Consider the following 20,691-nt stretch of genomic DNA (forward strand, 5'->3'; position numbering starts at 1 on the left):
GAAGGTGGATGGCGGGTGTGCAATAAAAACCTGTTGAGTAGATTAAACCATTTCCCCCATTTCTGGAATTCTGCGGAGAGCACCCTAGGTAAAATGCGTGCGGACAGATAAGCCAAAGCTCTTATTCTCCAGGCTGCATGACTGTCCACGATGTGCCTTCAGCTCTCCGGACAAAGAGACTGATACTTGGCAGGTCGCTCAAGTGGGACTCAAAAGACCGCACCGAGACACAGCTTTTTACAAGCACTGGTTCTTGCCCCTTTTGGCATCTTGGTACTTGTAGTTTTGTCCACTATATCTTTACCCGAAAAGCGAGCGCTGAGACCACAACTCCCATCACCCCGCGAGCACTGGAGCCTTCAGAGCGCATCCTCTGGAGGGGGCGCCAGCGCCATTGACGAACCTGCTGGCTGAAGGCCCGCCTTCCTGAGCCCAATAGCCTTCACGATTGGCCGGCTGCCCCGCCTCTCACCGGAGGGGGCGCCAGGTGAATGAAAGGGGGGCGTGTCGGTGCGCGTAGCTTGGTGGCGGCGGCGCTGCTGGAACCCGGCGGAAGGTGAGAGCCGAGAAGCAGGTTCGCGCTGCCTCATTCATTGGTTTGGGGAACGTTGGGGACTCCCCGGGAGACCGGTCTGGTGGGTGGGTTGCCGGCTCTCGGTCAGCTTCCTTCCGACGCCCGGCCCTGGCAACTCCTGGGACTCTGGCGACGCGAACCTGTACTCAGTGGCCGATCCCCTCCCTCCTTTAGCGTGGGGAGAGGCGGGCGCCGTGGCTCGTTCACCCGCTTCCTTGGCATTGGGTTGCCCCTCGCGTCGTCCCGCCGGGGGCCGGGGGGGTCCACTCATTCCGATGGTGAATGGTGCTTGACCCGGCTGGGGCAGTGTCCGCCGTCGCGATGGTCACTTTGTCGACGGGAGGGGCAAGGCCTCCGGGGCCCCACCCTCGGGAGCCTGGGACTGCCCAGTAGCTGGTTCCCGGGGTCTCCACAGGTCAGGCTCTGGGTAGGGGAGGGTTCTCCTGTCTTGCGAGCGATTTAGCGGGTGAACTAACGATGCAGTTGGCCCTGAAATTCTTACTGTGCAAATGCAAACTCTTCTGTGTGGTTCCCCTCCTCTCCAGACGTCAGAGAAAGGAGTGACTTTCCCAATCCAGCGTAGGATGTTCAGGAGGATCTGGGGGAGATCGGTTAACATAGTGATCGAGAATCTCAATAATGAATCAATTGATTTTGGGTTCCTCCTAGCGTGGACGTGTTATCTGTATATCTGAACCTCAGTTTCCTCCTCTGAAAAAGAGGATGTAATGATAATATCTACTGTATTGGGTTATTGTGAGGTTAAAATTAATATGCTTGTAAAGTAGTTGGTACAGTGCTTTGTACTGAACACTTTACAGTTAATGCTAACAACTTAGGAGCAGTTTTTATTATTCTCAGTTTGCTGAGACTGGAGGAGTGTTGTCAGGAGTGGGCTGGAATTCAAGGCTGCTTTGGCCTCTGATCAAAGTCAGTTGTGTGTCTGGTTAGGATTCCAGCTTGTGTTGCAGGTGGTGGTATGGAGCGCAGGCACTTAATTTTTCTATTCCGGACATCATCTTTATGTCAGGCAGTTTACTTTAGCTAGTAAATGATGAATTTAATTGGAAACATGGGAAGGTTAGGTAGGTCCCTGCCAGATTGTGGGTAAATGTGCTTCTGAGAATGTGGTCAATGAAAAAGTCTATCCTTACCTACTTTTCCCATGATCCTCAGCATGTCCCAAGGATGCAGAGCACCCTGGGCAAGTGGGATTGATATAAATAAATATTTCATAAGTACATACCAAATGCACAGTTGGGGAAAGGTTTGAAAAAATATGTGACTACACTTTTACAAAGTAAGGGAATATTTGAGTGTCTTGGAAAAAATGAAGAATATTTACAGTGAGAAAACCAAAAGAAATGGGTTTTGGATACTATTGTCAGAAAGGTCCTGGTTTTGACCCCCAGTGCTGGGGGGAAGAAAAGAGTCTGTATATATTTATTTATTTATTTGTTATTTTTGGTACCAGGGATTGAACTCAGGGGCACTCAACCACTGAGCCACATCCCCAGCCCTATTTTGTATTTTAGAGACAGGGTCTCACTGAGTTACTTAGTGCCTTGGTTTTGCTGAGACTGTCTTTGAACTCATGATCCTCCTGCCACAGCCTCCTGAGCCACTGGGCCACCTCATGTGGCTCTACTTACATATTTAGCTCCCTAGATTGCCAACTTTTTACTCCTCTACTCTTCCCCCCGCCTTTTTTTTTTCTTAGTTAAAAAAAGAATGAATCTGGGAATGGTGGCACACTCCTGTGTGGAGGCTGAAGCAGGAGGATTGCAAGTTTAAGGCCAGTCTTAGCAACTTAGGGAGACCCTGTCTCAAAATAAAAAATAAGAAGGGATAGGGATGTTACTCAGTTATAGAGTGACCCTGGGTTCAATCCCCAGGACCAAAAACAAAACAATAAAACAATAAAAACCTTCCTGTCTATTTGGAATGTAGAACGTTTGGCATGTTCTGTGATGTGTCCATGTGTATGTATTGCTTTTATTCTTTTTTTTTTTAAGATAAGGTAAGTTGTTAAAGCTGGTCCACAATTTGGAATCCTCCTCTCAAGAGTCACTAAGATTAAGGCATGCGCCACCACACTTCCAGGCTTGCTTTGTTTTTTGAGATGGGGGTCTCTCTCTCTCAGTGTTGCTAGAATGGTCTCAAGCTGGGCTCAAGTAATCGTTCTGCCTCAGCTCCCTAATAGCTGGGACTGCAGGCCTGGACCACCACAAACCCCACGTCAGAAAGTTTTAAAATGAAAAGTGAGAGTCTCCCAACACACTTCTTTCTTTCTTTGTTTCTTTTTTGGTACTGGGGATTGAACCCAGGGGTACTTAACCATTGAGCCACATCTCCAGCCCTTTACAGTTTTTATTTTGAGACAGGGTCTCACTAAGATTTTTAGGGCGTAAGTTGCTAAGGCTGGCCTCAAATTTGTGATCCTCTTGCCTCAACCTCCCAAGGTGCTGAGATTACAGGTGTGCTCCAGCATGCTTACTTCTTATACCTAGTTCCTCTCCTCAAGAGTATCTACTGTTAACTCTTTCTCATATAACTTTCCAGAAAAAATTTATACAAATGCCAGAAAATGTAAACATATATATATGTGTGTATGTGTGCATACTATACATTTTATTTTGGATCTTTTTATCTCTTAATTTATCTTGATGATCTTTTCATATGAATATAGATAGTCCTTATATGATTGTGTCAACCTAAATAGTCATTGGAGAGAGATTCTTTAAAGATTAATTAGTTTATTTGGGAATAGAATAATATAGCAATGGTAATATACATGCCATGGTAAACTTGATGTGATCAAGGAGATTAGTCAAAGGGAAGTTTTTAAAGGCAAAATGAGGAGAATTATATATTTTGAAACAATAATTCTTGGCGACAAGGATCACATTGGTCTAATACTAAACATCAGTTGTAGGGCATGTGTTCTTATGGCATTTGGGGGGAAACGTACCAGTGGCCTTTGTGCAAGATCGTAGTTCTGGAAGTTCTTTTGTGATAGTTCTTGTTATTAGGAATTAACATGAGATCCCCTCCTTCATACTCTCCTGGCTTTATTTAATTTAATTTTTGCTAGGTTTTGACTCTATTTTGCCAGATGGGGTGGCGTACAACTGAAATCCCAGTGACTCAGGAGGCTGAGACAGGTGAATCACAAGTTCAAGGCCAGTTTAGGAAAACCCTGTCTTTAAAAAACAAAGGACCAGGGATGTGGCTCAGTGATAGAGCACCCTTGGGTTCAGTCTCCACTAACACAAACGCACAAAAAGACTCCACATTGATTCTGATAATTTTCACAGTTGCTCACAATTCTACAGTGTGATTGTAACATCTTTGATTTAACTTCTCTCCTAATAATACAGATTCAAATTATTTCTATTTTTTGTGATAGTACAAAAGTCTGGTAAAAGATAAATTTCTGAATTTATGATTTGATGTATTTTGGAAAATACATCCAAACAGGTAAATTTTATAGCAATGAACTTGCTGGGATAAAAGGTGTATGCATTTTAAGGATCAATGTCTTTCTTTCTTTTCTTTTTCCCTTTTTTTTTTTTCCCCCCTTTGACATCAGCCTTGCTATAGTGCCCAGGCTAGCCTTAAACCTGCTGGGCTCCAGTGATCGTCTTGTCTCAGCCTCCCCAGTAGCTGGAACTATAGGCCCTTACTACCACACAAGCTTGCAATTTTTTTTTTCTTTGACAAGAATTGGGAATTAAACCCTCTACCACTGAGCTACATCCAAGCCCTTTTAATTTTTTATTTCAAGTTCCCTAGGCTAGCCTGGAACTTGTGATCCTCCTGCCTCAACCTCCCCAGTTGCTGGGATTACAGGCATGTGCCACCACACCCATCTTGCATTTAAAATTTTTATCAATATTTCCAAATTCCCCTCTAAAATAATGCTCCAAATTGTATCCCCACCAACACTGGGAATTAGCACATTGAAAAATGTGATTTTTACCAATCCAAAATGTGTTTTCTCAGTTCTGAGAAAGAGGAAAATATACTATTTAAATGTGGTAATTTTCTGTATCTTATTTTTGCCTTAATATTTTGATTGTCAAAGGCAGTTGCAGGAACTGCTGAGAATGGTTGGTTTGGTCATTGGAAACAGGTGAACCCTGCAGCCTGTGACAACTTTCAGGGCTGATTTATTTGGGAACGGTAGAATTTTTCACATATCTGACAGTTCTCTTCCCTTTTTTAAACCAAGATGTTAACTTTAACTACTTTGAATGAAAAAAATGTCAAAATTATGATATAATTTCATTGAGTTTAGAGTGAATATAAAAAGAGGAATCTTCTTGATCCCTTAAGTCCATCAATTACAGCCCTGGGCTATATTTTATTGATGTCCTTAGGCCATTTTGAGTATGTAGGAGCATTTAATACCCTTAGCTAAATGGCCTCAGGCTGATATTTTGAAAATATTCCTAGTTCCACTTTTTTGTAACTTTTTGATTTTTCCCTGTTAGTTTTCACTTTTAAGTTTGTCAGTTTTGATTTCAAAAACTCCTCTTGATTCGCTTCCTAACTAGCTCTCTGGTCTCTACGCTTATTCTATTACTTGTTATAAATATACATAAAATAGATGTAAATTGCCATTCAATAAGGTCATGATGGGTCTTTCAGGAGTAAAGTCTGTGCAGTTAATGGATAGGCCTCAGGGGACCTATTTTGCAGGTGGAGGGACCTTTTTGGAAGGAAGGGGTTACCTCATCTCTGGGTTGGGTAAGAATGCTTTGGTGAGCTCTGTTTGTAGAAAGGAAGTGTGGTGAAGAAGTGTTAGCAGTGGTTGGCAGGTCTAGGTAGCCTTTTGTGACTCCAGAAGAGGGAGATGATGTACAGTTGTCCCTTGGTATGTGTGGGGGATTGGTTTCAGGACCCTAGAGGATACCAAATCCCCTCTATAAAATGGCCTAGTATTTGCATAGAGCCTATGCACATCCTCCCATAGACTCTAAATCATCAATGTACATGCTATGTAAATATTCATTATACTGTATCATTTATATTGACAAGGAAAAAGTCTGAACATGTTCAGTACAGACACAACTTTCCCCACTGAATATTTTCTTTTTTTTTTTTTTTTTGGGTGCTGGGGATCGAACCCAGGGCCTTGCACTTGCAAGGCAAGTACTCTACCGACTGAGCTATCTCCCCAGCCCCTCCCCCCGAATATTTTCAATTTGCAATTGGTTGAACATGTGGATATAGACCCACAGATACAGAGGGTCAACTGTACTTGGTTGTAGGAACTTCTTTGAACTTGGAGGTTCAGTGGGTAAAGGGGTAATTATGGTGGATCTGTGGTTTGTGTGATGAGAGAAGATAGAGGGGAGAGCTTGGGGAAGAAGGTCAGCATCTGTCTTCATTACCAGATGGACTTTATATATACATATATATGTGTATATGTATATATGTGTATATGTGTATATATATATATATATTTTTTAAATTTGTTCTAATTAGTACCAGGTAGATTTTAAACTTGATTTATACTTGTTCTACTTAGTAGTTAAGTTCCTTTTAACTTAGCAAACATACTGTAACCCAAACACTATGCCAGGTGCTGAGAGGGCTATCGCAGTGAGTAAGACATGCTCATGCCTTCAAAGGGCTCGTATTCTACTGACAGAGAAGGGCCAGGAAAGCAAGAATAGGAAGGCGTGAACCAAGGGTAGTGGAGTTCTGTCAATTATGAGTCTTTTAGTTATAAGCAATAGAAAATCCAACCCAGACTAGCTAAAGCAAAAAGAGACTTAATTGGCCTTTGGCACAGCTTGAGCTGGGGCTCAGTTGGTGTCCACAGGTTCCATCAGCTGACTGGGCTGTGGTCTTTGTGAGACTGGTGTCCCTGGTGGTGTGGTAGCAACATCTCTCACATCCTGCATGTTCACGGAGCAGAGTGCTCAGAGTGCTTTTTTTTTTCCCCCAGAAAACCCAGCAAATTCTTTATTGCTTTTCATTAGCTCTGACCAAACCTTATGGTCATCTCTGAGCCAACTACTGTGATCAGAAGGTAGGATGCTGTGATTGTAGCAGCCTGCACTGCACCTTACAAGCCTGGAGTCTGGGGATAGCACCATCTTTGTGCAGGGCACAATGGCCAAGAACAGGGAAAGGATGGTTCCACAGGATTCTCCAACCACACCAGAATCATTAGAATGGGTAGCACACACGGATTTGCCCAGGAAGGCCCCAGTTTTCCACAAAGTGTTGATGAAAAGTATGAGCTGAGATTGTACTTGTCCATCTCAAAATCCATATTAGGTCACTAGAGACTGAACAATTCTTTTTAGGGTTGGGTATTTTTTTGTGTGGTGCTGGGAATTGAACCCAGAGGTCCTCTACCACTGAGCTACAACCCCAGCCCTTGCTTATTTTTATTTTGAGACAGGGTCTTGCTTTGTTGCATTGCTGAGGCTGGCCTCAAACTTGGGATCCTCTTGCCTCAGCCTCCTGAGTCACTGGGATTTCAGCTGTGTTTACCATGTCTGGCTAAGTTTGGATATTTTCTATAACTTGAGCCTTGAAGAAAGTAGAACACAGGGAATAAGAATGTTGAATCTGTGGCTCAGTGGTAGAGCACTTGCCTGGCACCTGTGAGGCACTGGGTTCAATCCTCAGTACCACATAAAAATAAACAAAGGTATGTGTCTGTCTACAACTAAAAAAAATTTTTTTAAAAAGAATGTTGAATCTGGAGGACAACAGACCCAGTTCTGAGTCCAATCTTTGTTATAGCTAGGGCATCTCCTATCCTCAACTACCTTATGGGAAAAATGCGGACAATGTCAGTAATTACAGGACTTTTATAAAAATTCATAGAAAGTATCCATGTAAAACAGTTAAGTATCATGCTCACTTGCAGTTAGCTATAGTTTTATTGTTGTTGTTTTTTTTTTTTTTTTTAAATCAGTTAGCCTCATTGGATAACCTCTGATATTTGTTAAATCCCAAATAGTTCATGTCATAAAGACACTATTAAACCATTGGTTTTAGAAGTTGTGTGGGGTTTTTTGTACCAGGGATTGAACCCAGGGGCACTTGAGGGTCTCACTAAGTTCTCGGGGTCTCACCAAGTTGCTGAGGCTGGCTTTGAATTTGCAATCCTTTTGCCTCAACCTCCTGATTACCTTGCTGGAATTATAGGCATGGACCACCATGCGCAGCTACAAGAATTTTTTTTTTTTAAGTGAGCATTTTGCCAGGTGTGGTGGTGGTGAACGCACATAATGCCAGCTACTTGGAAGACTGAGGCAGGCAGAGTGCAAGTTCAAGTCCAACCTGGGCAACTTAGTAAGACCCTGTCTCAACATAAAAAATAAAAATGGTTGGGGATGTAGCTTAGTGGTAGAAGTTTCCTGGGTTCAAATCATAAAACATAGTAAGCATCTTATTTGTAAGGTTGGAAATTATGAGTTAACTTAAACAAAAATCTTGGCAGAGATACAGGCCACTTCAGAGCAACCGCAGCAGCTGGTGGAGAAATGGAGATGCAGTCCTATTATGCCAAGCTCTTGGGGGAGTTGAATGAACAGCGGAAGAGGGACTTTTTCTGTGACTGCAGCATCATTGTGGAAGGGCGCATCTTTAAGGCTCACAGGAACATTTTGTTTGCTAACAGCGGCTACTTCCGAGCCCTGCTCATTCACTATATCCAGGACAGTGGCCGGCACAGCACCGCCTCCTTGGACATTGTCACCTCTGATGCCTTCTCCACCATCTTGGATTTCCTTTATTCCGGGAAGTTGGATTTATGTGGGGAGAATGTGATCGAAGTTATGTCAGCTGCCAGCTACCTGCAGATGAATGACGTGGTGAACTTCTGCAAGACATACATCAGGTCGTCCCTTGATATTTGCCGAAAGATGGAGAAGGAGGCTGCTGTGGCGGCAGCAGTGGCAGCGGCGGCGGCGGCGGCGGCAGCTGCAGCAGCTCATCAGGTTGACAGTGGAAGCCCCAGCTCAGGCAGGGAGGGGACCTCCTGTGGCACCAAGAGCTTGGTGTCCTCTCCAGCCAAGGGAGAAGAGAATGTGGACTGCACAAGAGAATCCCCTTGCGATGACTGTGGGGACTGCCACCCCTTGGAACTGGTGGTAAAAGACAACCAGGGTGGTGGCTCGGCTGATAGTGACTTCTCCACTCTGCCCAAACGGGTGGAACCCAAGGTGGAATTTGATGCCGCTGAAGTAGAGGTGGAGGTGGGCGCACAGCTGCAGCAGTTTGCTGCCCCGCTGAGTCTGGCCCACATGGAGGAAGCCTTGCCCAGCAGCCAGGCCATGGACTTGGCTTACAGTAACTACCACGTGAAGCAGTTCCTCGAGGCACTCTTGCGCAATGGTGCTGTCCAGAGCAAAGATGAGGCGGACCATCACTTCCCTCGGGGCTTGGAGGGAAGATCGGAAGGTGCAGGGGTAGCCATGAGTTCCATGATGGATGTCCAGACTGACTGGTATGGAGAGGACTCAGGTGAGCTCCATTAACATTCATCGTCTCTTCTGGTCATTTACATGTGCCTTCTGTGCCTTGTGTTCTTCCATCACCGTGAGCACCATCACCATTGTCTGTCACCATTACCACCACCACCATCGTTGCTGCCACTACCACCACGACCTGCTTCATTCAGGACAGTCACGTATCCGTGTTTTACCTTTACAACCAGACTACAGGCCTCCTTTGGTATACATGAGGGATTGGTTCCAGGACCCACTCAGAAAGCTCATAGAGCCCCGTGCTCAAGTCCCTTACATAAAATGATACAGTATTTGCCTATAACCTGTAAACATCCTCCACTATGCTTTAAATCATGTCTAGATTATGAATAATACCTAATATAATGTCAATGCTTTGTGAATAGTTGTTGTACTACATTGTTTAGGGAACAGTGACAGAAAAAATATGCACTTGTTCGGTATAGACACACTTTTTTCCCAAATATCTTCAATCCATGATTGGTTGAATCCATGGATACTGAGGGTGACTGTATAAGCATATTGAGGGCAATTTAGAGATACGGAAAGAAGCCCCTATTTTCCACTATCCAGCAGTGGAATCGTAGTTACATCACTGAATTTCCGAGTCTTTTGTCACATGTGAAATGGAAAGAACTGTTCCTACCCTGCCTTTCTCACAAGGTTGTTGTAAGGACCAGAAGAGAAGGCTGTCAGTATTTTTTCCTCACATAGGATACTGTGTTCTTTGGCAAAGATTTATACAGTGCCTGGCACTTAGCAAGCCCTTGGTATATATGAGTGGTTGAAGTGCTGTCTACTTGAGAATATTTTAAAAATAGTGTTAGCTTCATGGGAGTCAATTTTTCACATCCTTTGGTAGGTGAGTCTGCGTGTCTGTGTTTTGGCGCTAGAGCTGGAACCCATGGCCTCAGGCATGCTAAGCAAGTGCCCTATTACTGAGCTGCATCCCCAGCCCCACGCCATTGGTGCTTTCAGATAATTTGGTTGTTTTCTTGAGCAATTCTGAAAAATGAGTTCACATGGTTAACTCTTAGCAGGTAGAGCACTTGCAATCCATCTTATAGAAGACAGAAATAAACTTGGCTTCCACCTTACTGATGGAAGGTGGCTCTAGAACCTTAAGCCAAGAAAGTAATGAATCACCTTCCAGTTTGACCTTCAGTTTTAAACAGTGAAAATCTTTTAAATATGAGGAAATCAGTGTGACATTTATTCCTTACTCAATGACTGTCTTGATACTTGTTAATTTCATTTTTTTTTTTTTTTTTTTTTTAAAGCAAGAACACTATGTCTGATGAAAACTACACTTCAAAAACTTGAAAATGCTGCTTTTGGTCCTTCAAGTCTCTGGCTTAACCAGCATTTGGTTAAGACAGTGGCTGTTTCAGTGAACATACTGTGGAGACCGACCGTGACTGCCCTTTCACATCCATGAGACCCTCATAATCCCTCATGAATTTGGCAGAGGAAATGTGGAGAAAAGGGACTGGGAAGGGTATAGCGAACGTCCCAAATGCAGAACCCACAAGCAGGCAGTACAGCTTAAAATGGACACTTGGGTTGGCTTCATCCCACTCAGTGAAAAAACTCAAGAAGGCAGCTTGAGGGGATAAATGATTTCAGTGTCATGATTTTGCCCTCCGCCCCTCTTTCCATAAGCTCAGAGAGTATCTAGAAATAGTAATTTGGCTCTCTGCCACCTTCATTCAAGTCTGGTGTGTGGAAAGGCAGGTTTATAACTGCAGGGTGCTGTGGCTGTGCCTGTTGTCAGCCAGGTGTTGATTTCGTTCACATGACTCCAGAGTAAATTTATTCCAAGTGCCAAGGCATACAGTAGGATTGATTTGTTTGGTTATTCATTTATTTATTCCAATATTTAAGCATTTTCCTTGTGAAGACACGAAGATAAGTCAGACATGGATGCAGCCCTCAAAGAACCAATGGTGTCTTTAGAGGAAATAAGACAGATTTCAAAATGATGTCATCACTTCCTGGCACTGAGAGAGGCCTGTGTTCACAGTGGTCCACCAAGAGAATGGTTTCCTACTGGGAATTCTGGGACGTTTGGCAGACAAGGCATCCCAGAGTAAGAGGAGGAGACGCAGGGAGAAATTGATTGGACTCAGACCTGGGAAAACGTCAGTCTGAAGTGAGGCTTCATCTGTAGGACAGAGGAGTTTGGGGTAGTTTGTGAGCTTGGGATAGACCAGGTCTGTGCTTCAGGGACATTAATTTGACCTCAGCACAAGATGGTAAGGAGATGGGAGAACAGGGTAGGAAGACTGGGAGGTTGCTGCAGTAATTAGGAATCTGGACTGCTCATCCCTGACATAGCAGACGCTGTCAAAGCTAAGGTCCTCCTGTCATCTCCTCTCGGGACTCCTCAACCCCAGCTCTAGTACATCCCACCTCTTCTTGGAAAGTTCACCTATATTGGTTGCCTGCATTGTTTTGCTTCCTAGTGAAGATAGGACACTTAGGGAGTAAACTGGAAAGAGGATGTGGTGATTGTAAATTGTACAGATATCAGGGAATGTTCCAGAAAGAGGGAGAGCAAAGCACAAAGGCCCAGGTGCATGATCATGCTTCTGAGTGAACAAAAGGGACAGCACAGATGCTGGAGTGGCTTTAGTGGGCTGAGCAAGACTGAGAGTGTGAAAGGATGAGGCCCAGGAGGCCAGGTGAGGTCAGACTTTGCAGGTCATGGGAAGCCCTGTGGATTTTTTTTTTTTTTTTTTTGGTATCATGGATTGAAACCAGAGGCACTGAACCACTGATACACTGAGTCATGTCCCCACCTTTTTATTCTTTATTTTGAGACGGGGGTCTCGATAAGTTGCTTAGTTGCCTCACTTAAGTTGCTGAGGCTGACTTTGAACTTGTGGGATCCTCCTCCTCAGGTTCTCGAGTTGCTGGGAGCCAGGGCCACCACAGCTGGCAGGAGGTTTTCTTTTGATGTCTCTTTTTCTCAGTGAGTTAAGAAGCAAGAGCAGCAGCTGAAATTGAGCAGTAGGAGTTAGAGGTAGAGTTTTGAGCAAAGGAAAGGAGTCAGATAGCCATTGAGGAAAGTGGAAGAGTGAATGGACCAGGGAAATGGTTAGGATGCCAATGGATCTTATGAGGTTAGTGTCATGGATTTACAATGAGACCAGAAGTAGGCCGGATGGCCCAGGACTGTAATCCCAGCTATTTGGGAGGCTGAGGCAGGAGGATGCAAGTTTGAGGCCAGCCTCGGCAATTTAGCAAGACCTTATCTCAAAATAAAACTTAAGGGCTGGGGATGTAGCTCAGTTGGTAGAGTGCTTCCCTCACATGCACTAAAGCTATGGGTTCAATCCCTAGTACAAAAAAAAAAAAAAAAAAAATTAAAAAGGGGCTGGGGATATAGCTCTGGGTTCAGTCCCCAGTACCACAAAACAAACAAACCAACAACAAAAAATGAAATTAGAACACACAGTTGTATATTTTTCTCTGTTGGTATCAAGTTACTTTGTTCCAGGTGTGGACTAGGCAGAGAGTACTGGGGTCATGATTCTCATTACTGACTGTGCATTAAATTGGAGGAGCACTTTAAAATATGATGGTAGCCAGACTCAGTGGTGCATGACTGTGATCCCAGTGACTTGGGAGACTGAGGCAGGAGGATCGCAAGTTTGAGGCCAGCCTCAGCCACTTAGTGAGGCCTTCTCTCAAGATAAAACATAAAAAGAGCTAGAGATATAGTTCAGTGGTTAAGCACTCCTGGATTCAATTCCCAGTTATCCCCCCCCCCCCCCCCCAAAAAAAAAAAAAGATTCTGGACTGTGTAGCTCAATGATAGAGCACTTGCCTAGCATGTGTGAACCCTGGGTTTGATCCCCAGGACCACAAAAAAAAAAAAAAGATTCTCAGGCTCCATACCCCACCCATTATCCTGTTGTGGGGACTGGACATCAGTATATCTTTAAGTTTTCCAGGTAATTCTAATATGCAGGCGGAGTTGCATCCTATGATCTATCTATTGGTTGTCTAGGATCAGGGCGCTGAGGTGGGTAGAGAACAAAGGTTTGGAGAAGAGGAGAGGAGGTCAAGGGACAGAAAGGCCAGAGTATTATAGGGGTGGTTGTCAGTATTCACACCAAGAATTATGCCAAGAGTTGCTGAAGCCACATGATGGCATCTCTAAGGAATGGGATGGCCTAGGACCAGGGTGTCCCTAATAGGGAGGGGCAGCAGTGGGATCATCTGATGATAAGAGCTTCAAAAGATCTTAGGGTTTAGGGAAGGAGGGAGAGACCTCCAAGGTGGAGGTCAGGCAAGGTTGATTTTTGGTGTAGCCTCTCTTCCCTGTTTGCAGATGGTGGCTTCCCACCTGTCTTCACAGGGCCTCTTGTGTGCTTTAGGGTAGGGAGGGGAGACTGGGATAAGGAGGAGAGAGAGACTGAGAGATGAGTTCTTTCTGGTGTCTTCTCTTAGAGGGCCTCCAGTCCTATCATTTAAGCACCACCCTTATGAACTCTTTTAACATTAATTAACTCCTTAAATGCCTTTTCTCCAAATATAGTCAGCTTAGGGGTTAAGCCTTTAAAGTATGAATTTGTGGGGGGACAATTCAGTGCCTAAGAGGTCTCGCTTCTCACCATCTCAAAATGAAATCAAACAGAATAGACAGTACCAGAGGGAGTAGGTTTCAGGAAGCGTCCTCGGCTCCGTATCAAGGCCTGTGTGTCCGAGGTCGTATTTCTGACCGAGTCACAGAGAAGTGTGGGCTGTGTCTCTCTAGTGGTTCCTGCAACCTAATGTCAGAAGCCCACTTCACCGTCCGATTGACTGGGAGCCAGAGTTGGAGTTAGACCAGTGTCTTGCTATCTTCCCTCACTGTGCTGGTGGAATCCCCAAGCCCAGGACCTCGTCCATCAGAGGGTGGCCAGGGTTGTGACCGCTTATGGTACAGCTAAATCAATCCATTGGGTTCTACAGGTGATGTGTTGGTGGTCCCCATCAAGCTGCACAAGTGTCCTTTCTGCCCTTACACTGCCAAACAGAAGGGCATCCTCAAGCGGCACATCCGCTCGCACACTGGCGAGCGGCCCTACCCCTGCGAGACCTGCGGCAAGCGGTTCACCAGGCAGGAGCACCTGCGGAGCCACGCCCTGAGCGTAAGTGTCCGGGTCTGCAGTGCTCGCCCCGCAGGGCAAGGGTGAAGCTCCGTGCCTTTCACTTCTGTCCTCTGGGGTATTCTCAGAGAATTTTAAACATATTTCTCCTACTGAATTAAAGCTGGGCTGCTAGCACTTAGAGAAAACTGAAGTAGATGGTAACAGATTGGCTTTCTTTTCTTTTTTTTTTTTTTTTTTTCTTTCTTTCTCCTTTCCTTTTTTTTTTTTTTTTTTTTTAGTACTGGGAATTGAACCCCGGGGCACTTTGTCACTCCCACATCCCCATTGTCACTCCCACATCCCCATTAGGGCCTTGCCAAACAGACGAGTTTTCTAGAGGGAGAGTCAAGGAAGCTTAGATCCTGCTCAGGAATGGTTGTCATAAGGCAGAGAACAGCAGGACTTGGAAGGGAAGCATGGGTCTTCCCACTGGTGTGATGCCAGAGATGAGCTGCATCCTCAGTTTTCCCTGGGGATGGGGAGGGGCGGGTTGCCATTCATAATACTACCTATAGGCAGCTTCAGCCCTGAGGGACTTCTTTTCTATCTAGCTGCCCTTGGGATTCTATTTTCATGAGAGTTGCTGATTCCTACTAGCCATGGAGCATTCTAGCCATTTAGAATGTCTTTGCATTTATGATCATCTTTGAGCAAGGCCATTAATCTTTGGAAAAGTCAATATAGGACCAGGGAATGTAGTTCAGTGGTAGAGTGCTTGCCTAGCATGCACAAGGACCTAGGTTCAATCCCCAGCACTGGCGAGGGGGGGGGGATTTAGGACCAGGGTTGTAGCTCAGTGTTAGAGCACATGCCTAGCAAATATGAAGCCCTGCATTCCAGCACTAACAACAAAAAAAAAAAAGAATGCGAAAACCCACAGAATGAGATAAAATCTTTGCAAGGCACATGTCTGATAAGGGTCAGAAAAATTTAAAGAACTCTTACAGTGAAATAATAAAAAGGCATAATTTAGTTAAACATGTTCAAAGAATTTGAGTAGGTATTTCTCCAAGAAAAAATATGCAAATGGCCAATAAGCATCTGTAAAGATGCTTACCTTTATTACTCATAGGGTAAATGTAAATCAAAGCCATCATGAGATGCCATTTCACACCCACTAGGATGCTATCTATTGTTGTTGGTTGACCTTATCAACTTCTCTTGTCCCTCCTGCTTGTGTGTATCCTTGTGTGTATCCAGAAGTCTCTAAAAGAGAGGCTCTGATTGGTTCTCAGAGTCCCTGGAGTCCCTGTAGAGTGCACACATTAGAAAGGTATTTCCTTATTCAGAGGAACTGCTACCCTTGGAATGAGGTGTGGAGTAGGAGATCAGGTTGTCTTCTAGGATGTAAAACTCTTCTCATAAGGAAGCGATGCATTTATCAATGAGAAAGTCAAAGGTGAAGCATCTGCTGGCACATCTGGAGAATACACTGTCTACTCTAGCTTCTGCCTCCTTAATAATGGAACAGCCCAAGGTGCATTTAAAAAAATGTCTAACCACAGTGGCACATACCTGTTGTCTCAGCTAATTGGGAAGCTGAGGCATAAGGATGGCAAATTCAATGCCATCCTGAGCAACTTAGCAAGACCCTGCCTCAAATTTTAAAAAGATAAATAAAAAGAGCAAGGATGCAACTCAGTGGTGAAGTGCTTTCCTAGCATGTGCAAGTCCCTGGGTTCAATCCCCAGTACAAAAAAAAAAAAAAAAGTCTAAAATCCTTATCAGTTTCACTGAATGCCCTTTATGTGCCAAGAACTAGGGATCCAGTAGTGAATGAGATAGCTTCTGTCCCTTCCCTTGGAGCCTACAGTCTAGTGAATTTTACCAGTGATTTGTGAGGCATACAACAAAGGAAGAAGCATAGGTGAGAATATATAGTTGGGGAACCGAAGCTGACCCAGAGCATCGGGGACAACTTCCTTGAAAGGCATTAAAGAGGGGTGAGGGACTGGGATGGGAAGTGGGGAACACTCCACAAACGTCCAGTGGTCCTGGGGTGGAAAGGACCTCGGTGAGACTGAGACTATGCGGAGAAAGCAAGAGGGAGAAGACACAAAATGAGGCCAGAGGGTCAGGCAGGGGCCAGACACAGGGGCCTGTGGACCATAGCTCAGCCCCTTTTCTGTGATGTTTGCCGTGTCTTTTTGTGATCACAGGTGCACAGATCCAACCGCCCAATCATCTGCAAGGGCTGCAGAAGAACCTTCACGAGCCACCTCTCTCAGGGGCTGCGGCGCTTTGGGCTGTGTGACAGCTGTACCTGTGTTACAGACACTCACGATGACGATGACGATTTGATGCCCATCAACCTTAGCCTGGTGGAGGCGTCCTCTGAAAGCCAAGAGAAGAGTGACACAGACAATGACTGGCCAATCTACGTGGAGTCTGGCGAGGAGAATGACCCAGCCGGAGAAGATTCTGATGACAAACCACTAATTCGGCCCAACGTATCCGACCGGGAGACACTGACATAGCAATAAGTGGGTGGGGAAGACATCTTAGGATGTTTTCTTGCTCCTTCTGTGGTGAAAGCCACCGTTTGTTCAATTTTGTGCAACCCTGGGAGAAACTTTTTTTTTTTTTCATTGTTACTATAGTTGCATTTTTGTTAGGCTGCTATGGCAGAGGCTGAATTTTGTGACTTAAAAGACTATAGCTTTTCAGTGTGGTACTCTCCGTTTCTGAGGGCTTTTCTGACCATTCCTTAATTCTGAATGAATTGAGGTTGGCCCAGAGGTTTCCTGTGTTTCCTGCTGGGCATCCATCCTCTGATTAGGAAGAAAATAAGAAAGTCCAAATGCTTGTTTTCACATTGTTCCAATCTTCTGCATCCCTTTCTTCTCTCTCTCTCTTTTTTTTTTTTTCTCTTTCTGTGTGGTGCTGGGGTTTGAACCCAGGGCCTTGTGCATGTGAGGCAAGCACTCTACCAACTGAGCTATAGCCCCAGCCCCTGCATCCCTTTTTAAACATCCTTTTTCTCTGCAAAGGTGGTCAAGAATATATTAAGTTTTGGGATCAGTCTTCCTTTTGTCAAGCCTGTCCTAATGAATTCCACATTTTAATTTTCTGGCAATGTATTAAACGGAAAATGTCTTTGATATGAAATAGGCTGACTGCATGATCATAAAAGATACTCCAAAACTACAATCTTAAAGACTGGGGGTATTTACGTGCAGACAAGCCTGGAAATGAACTGAAAGGTTCATTAGGGCTTCCCACTTGCCCAGTTGAATTATATTTTGTAATATTTTATTTTCTAATTCCCAAGAAGAGAGCTGTGAGCCAGGGCTGGGTGGTTTCCCTGTCTGGTTTGGTATTCAGTGATTCTACACACACGAATAACCTGTTCTAAGATCATAACACAAGTTACTTGGGCAAAACTCAAAGTGCTGCCCTACTTGTTCCAGCCATTTCCAAGGGACATCGCTGTGTAACACAGAAATGTAGCCAGCTATGACATTCTTTTATTTAGTTTATGCCCAGAACTTTAGTTGGAAGGAAAGTATGAGTCCATCTAAACACGTTCGATTACTGAATCATTTTTACCTTTTAAAAGACCCTCTCAAAAGAAGAAAAAGTTAATTGAAGAGATTTCTAAACCAATCTGCTTTTCATCCACTCTGCAGCTATACAATCATTCTAACAAAAGAGGCTGGACATCTTTAAAGATGAGAGAGAGCATACGCTTTAGGAGATACTAGGGACGAAGGATGTACTTGAAGGCACTTTCAAATTTTGTCTTATATTAAAGTATCCAAAATGGATTTTAAAAGAAATCCCTAATTTGTCTTCCTTTAATTTTCATACAGTGTTTTTCAAAAAGTGGTAAAATCCCTTTTTATGATTCTGGAACAAAGACAAAAAAAATCAAGAGCATTATAAATCAGCTTGTAGGAGTTGGTCTAGTTCTTGAGGGGTTAAAGAGTTTTCTGTTTTTCTTGTTGTTTGTATGTTTGTGGTGCTGGGCATTGAACCCAGGGCCTCTTGCATGCTAAACAAACACAGGAATTAAGAGTCAGGAATTAAGAGTAAGCATATAGATTTTTAAAATTATTATTATTTTTATTATTTTTTTTAGGGTTCAGGGATTGTACTCAGGGTGCTTTACCACTGAGCCACATCCCCAGCCCTTTTTATATTTTATTTTGAGACAGGGTTTCCATAAGTTGCTTAGGGCCCAGCTAAATTGCTGAGACTGACTTTAAACTCACAATCCTCCTGCCTCAGCCTCCCGAGTCACTGGGATTATAAGCATGCACAACCAAGCCCAGCTAGAAACTTTTATGATATTTTGATGTTGCTGTGACATCCACACATGTGATCAGTGGCCTATTTTTTAACAGGGTATGGGCCAACTCAGGCATGGCCAGCTGCAAGCATACTATACAAAGACTGGATACCAGGCCATACAGGAGGATCATGTACTGGTCTGCAGAAGATTGGAAATTTAAAAACCGGTCTTTCACCACAACTTGTTGGAAAAATGGTTGTTCTAGATCAAGAGTTACACATTGAAAATTATTAGGGACCAGAAACACTTCTTATCTGAAATGGAAATATTAACTGTAATTTCAAAAAAGGGATCTTAGCAAAAGAAAACTTAGATGGATATTTAGACTTGTTTTGGCTGGCCTTGAACTCAGGATCCTCCAGCCTTAGCCTTCCAAACAACTGAGATTACAGGTGTGTACTATCACACTCAGTTTATTTCTGATGTTTTAATACTATTCTACCTCACAGATGAACTTCTGTCGGCCTTTCCTGGAAGAGCCATGATTCTCTTCAGTGGTCTTGTAACCTATTCATATCATTGGGTAAAATTTCATTGTAAGACATTGATTTTCAGTCAGGGGTGGTTTTTCCCCACAGAGGACGTTTGGCAATGTCCAGAGTTGTTTTTGTCCAGGGTGCTGCTGGCATCTAGTAAAGACCAGGAGTACTACTGAACATCCTATAATGTGTAGGACAGTGACCTCACAACAAAGAATCATCTAGTTTAAGACGTCAGTAGTACCAAGGTTGAAAAACCATATGTTTTAGTCAGATTGCTATTGCTGTGATATAATACCAAGGAAAACGTAAAAGGAGGAAAGGTTTATCTTGACTCACATTTTGGAGATTTTAGTTCATGGTCACTTGACTCTGTTGTTTCTGGGCCTAGGATGAGGCAGAACATCATGGTTGGAGGGTGTGGTAGAGCAAAGCTCTTCACCTCATGGCTACCAGGAAGCAAAGAGAGAGAAGAGGAAGTTACAAGGAACAAAAACATAGCCTTTAAGGGCATACCAACCCCCTGCCAGGACCTACTTCCTCCAGGTAGGCCCCACTTCCTAGTTTTTTACCACTTCCCAACAGCCTATTAAATTACGAACCCATCAATGAATTAACACATTTAGGTAGTTAGAGTTCTTATAATTCGATTACCTTCCAAAGGTCCCACTTCTGAATACTTTGCCTTGGGGACCAAGGCTTCAACACATGAGCATTTGGGGGACATTTCAGATCCAAACCATAACACCCTGCTGTAAGATATGGTTAAGACGTTTTTAAATGACCTTTAATGTGTGAACTTAATTTTGTGTTCTGTTACTGAGGCCAGATGGTTCACAGCTCGATTTAGATTTAGGATGCGGAAACTTAGAAATTCTGACTGATTCCTATACCCAGAACCATTGTCTCTGATCATTTCTCTTAAATTTTAAAGTAGCAGAATCATCGGGAGGAAAACAGAATGTGAAGCTTAATATCGAAATGATTCTCTTTCTTCCTAGGTGTCTCAGGTTGTGCCATAATCATAATGAATTAAGGTTTCATTCATGGAGTTGGTGGTTTTTTTTCCCCTTTTTGCAGGACTGGGGATGGAACCCAGTGCCTCACACATGGTAGTCAAGTGCTCTGCCACTGAGCCACAACCCCAGCCCATGGTGATAGTTTTATAATAAGTAAATTCATAGTTGAGCCCAACACGGACCATTAATAATAGCATTTATATTTTGGCATCTTCCTGGCACATTTAGTTCAAGTTCACAAAGGGGTATTTTTGTCTCACAATAGAAACATTGCATGGATGGGAACAGGATTCTTGTAATGGAATTCAAAAATGGCATTCTTAGGAAGTTGTTTCTCTTGGGGAATAGGGACCCCCTTGCCAAGTATTGGGAAAGAGTATCAATAAGACCCGTAACTATAATAATTAAGAATTGACACTGCTTATCATGGGTTCTTATCATTCGGCAAAAGGATGTAAATATTTTGGTGTCCACTAGTCTCTGCAGATTCTTTAAGGAAACTGCTGACCTAATTAATGATCTGCAAAATGTTGTGGAATTGAGTGTTCCGGTGGTTCGGGTGTTGTGATGGGTTTTTTGTTGCTCATTGATGTTGCAACAAACCCCACAGCGAGGAAGGCAATAGGTGGGGCTGCAGGCAACAATTCTGAGAGTAGTGGTAAGACTGCAGTGACCTTTGGTCCACA

General features: G+C 43.8%; 1 protein-coding gene across 2 annotated transcripts; it reads left to right on the forward strand.

Moving 5' to 3' along the window:
- The first annotated feature begins 404 nt into the window (after nt 1-404).
- On the forward strand, nt 405-19,111 carry ZBTB8B (zinc finger and BTB domain containing 8B). 2 transcript variants are annotated; one of them, XM_079128473.1, is made up of 4 exons: nt 405-556; nt 8,046-9,070; nt 14,035-14,213; nt 16,373-19,111. In XM_079128473.1, exons 1-4 carry the CDS (start codon nt 492-494, stop codon nt 16,688-16,690), a joined length of 1,587 nt encoding a protein of 528 aa, XP_078984599.1. In that variant the 5' UTR covers nt 405-491; the 3' UTR covers nt 16,691-19,111. The 2 variants fall into 2 exon arrangements, with proteins under 2 accessions (XP_078984599.1, XP_078984600.1); XM_079128474.1 differs by having other exon boundaries at nt 529-574.
- The last annotated feature ends 1,580 nt before the right edge of the window (nt 19,112-20,691 follow it).

Source organism: Sciurus vulgaris (assembly GCF_902686455.1).
Source record: "Sciurus vulgaris genome assembly, chromosome: 1".
In the NCBI taxonomy this organism is placed as follows: domain Eukaryota; kingdom Metazoa; phylum Chordata; class Mammalia; order Rodentia; family Sciuridae; genus Sciurus; species Sciurus vulgaris.

Excerpts from the sequence above, each read along its gene's own strand:
- ZBTB8B (XM_079128473.1), top strand. The coding sequence starts at position 492 with ATGAAAGGGGGGCGTGTCGGTGCGCGTAGCTTGGTGGCGGCGGCGCTG. Across the intron at positions 9,071-14,034 it reads CTGGTATGGAGAGGACTCAG|GTGATGTGTTGGTGGTCCCC; the intron begins GTGAGCTCCATT and ends TGGGTTCTACAG. Across the intron at positions 14,214-16,372 it reads TGCGGAGCCACGCCCTGAGC|GTGCACAGATCCAACCGCCC; the intron begins GTAAGTGTCCGG and ends TTGTGATCACAG.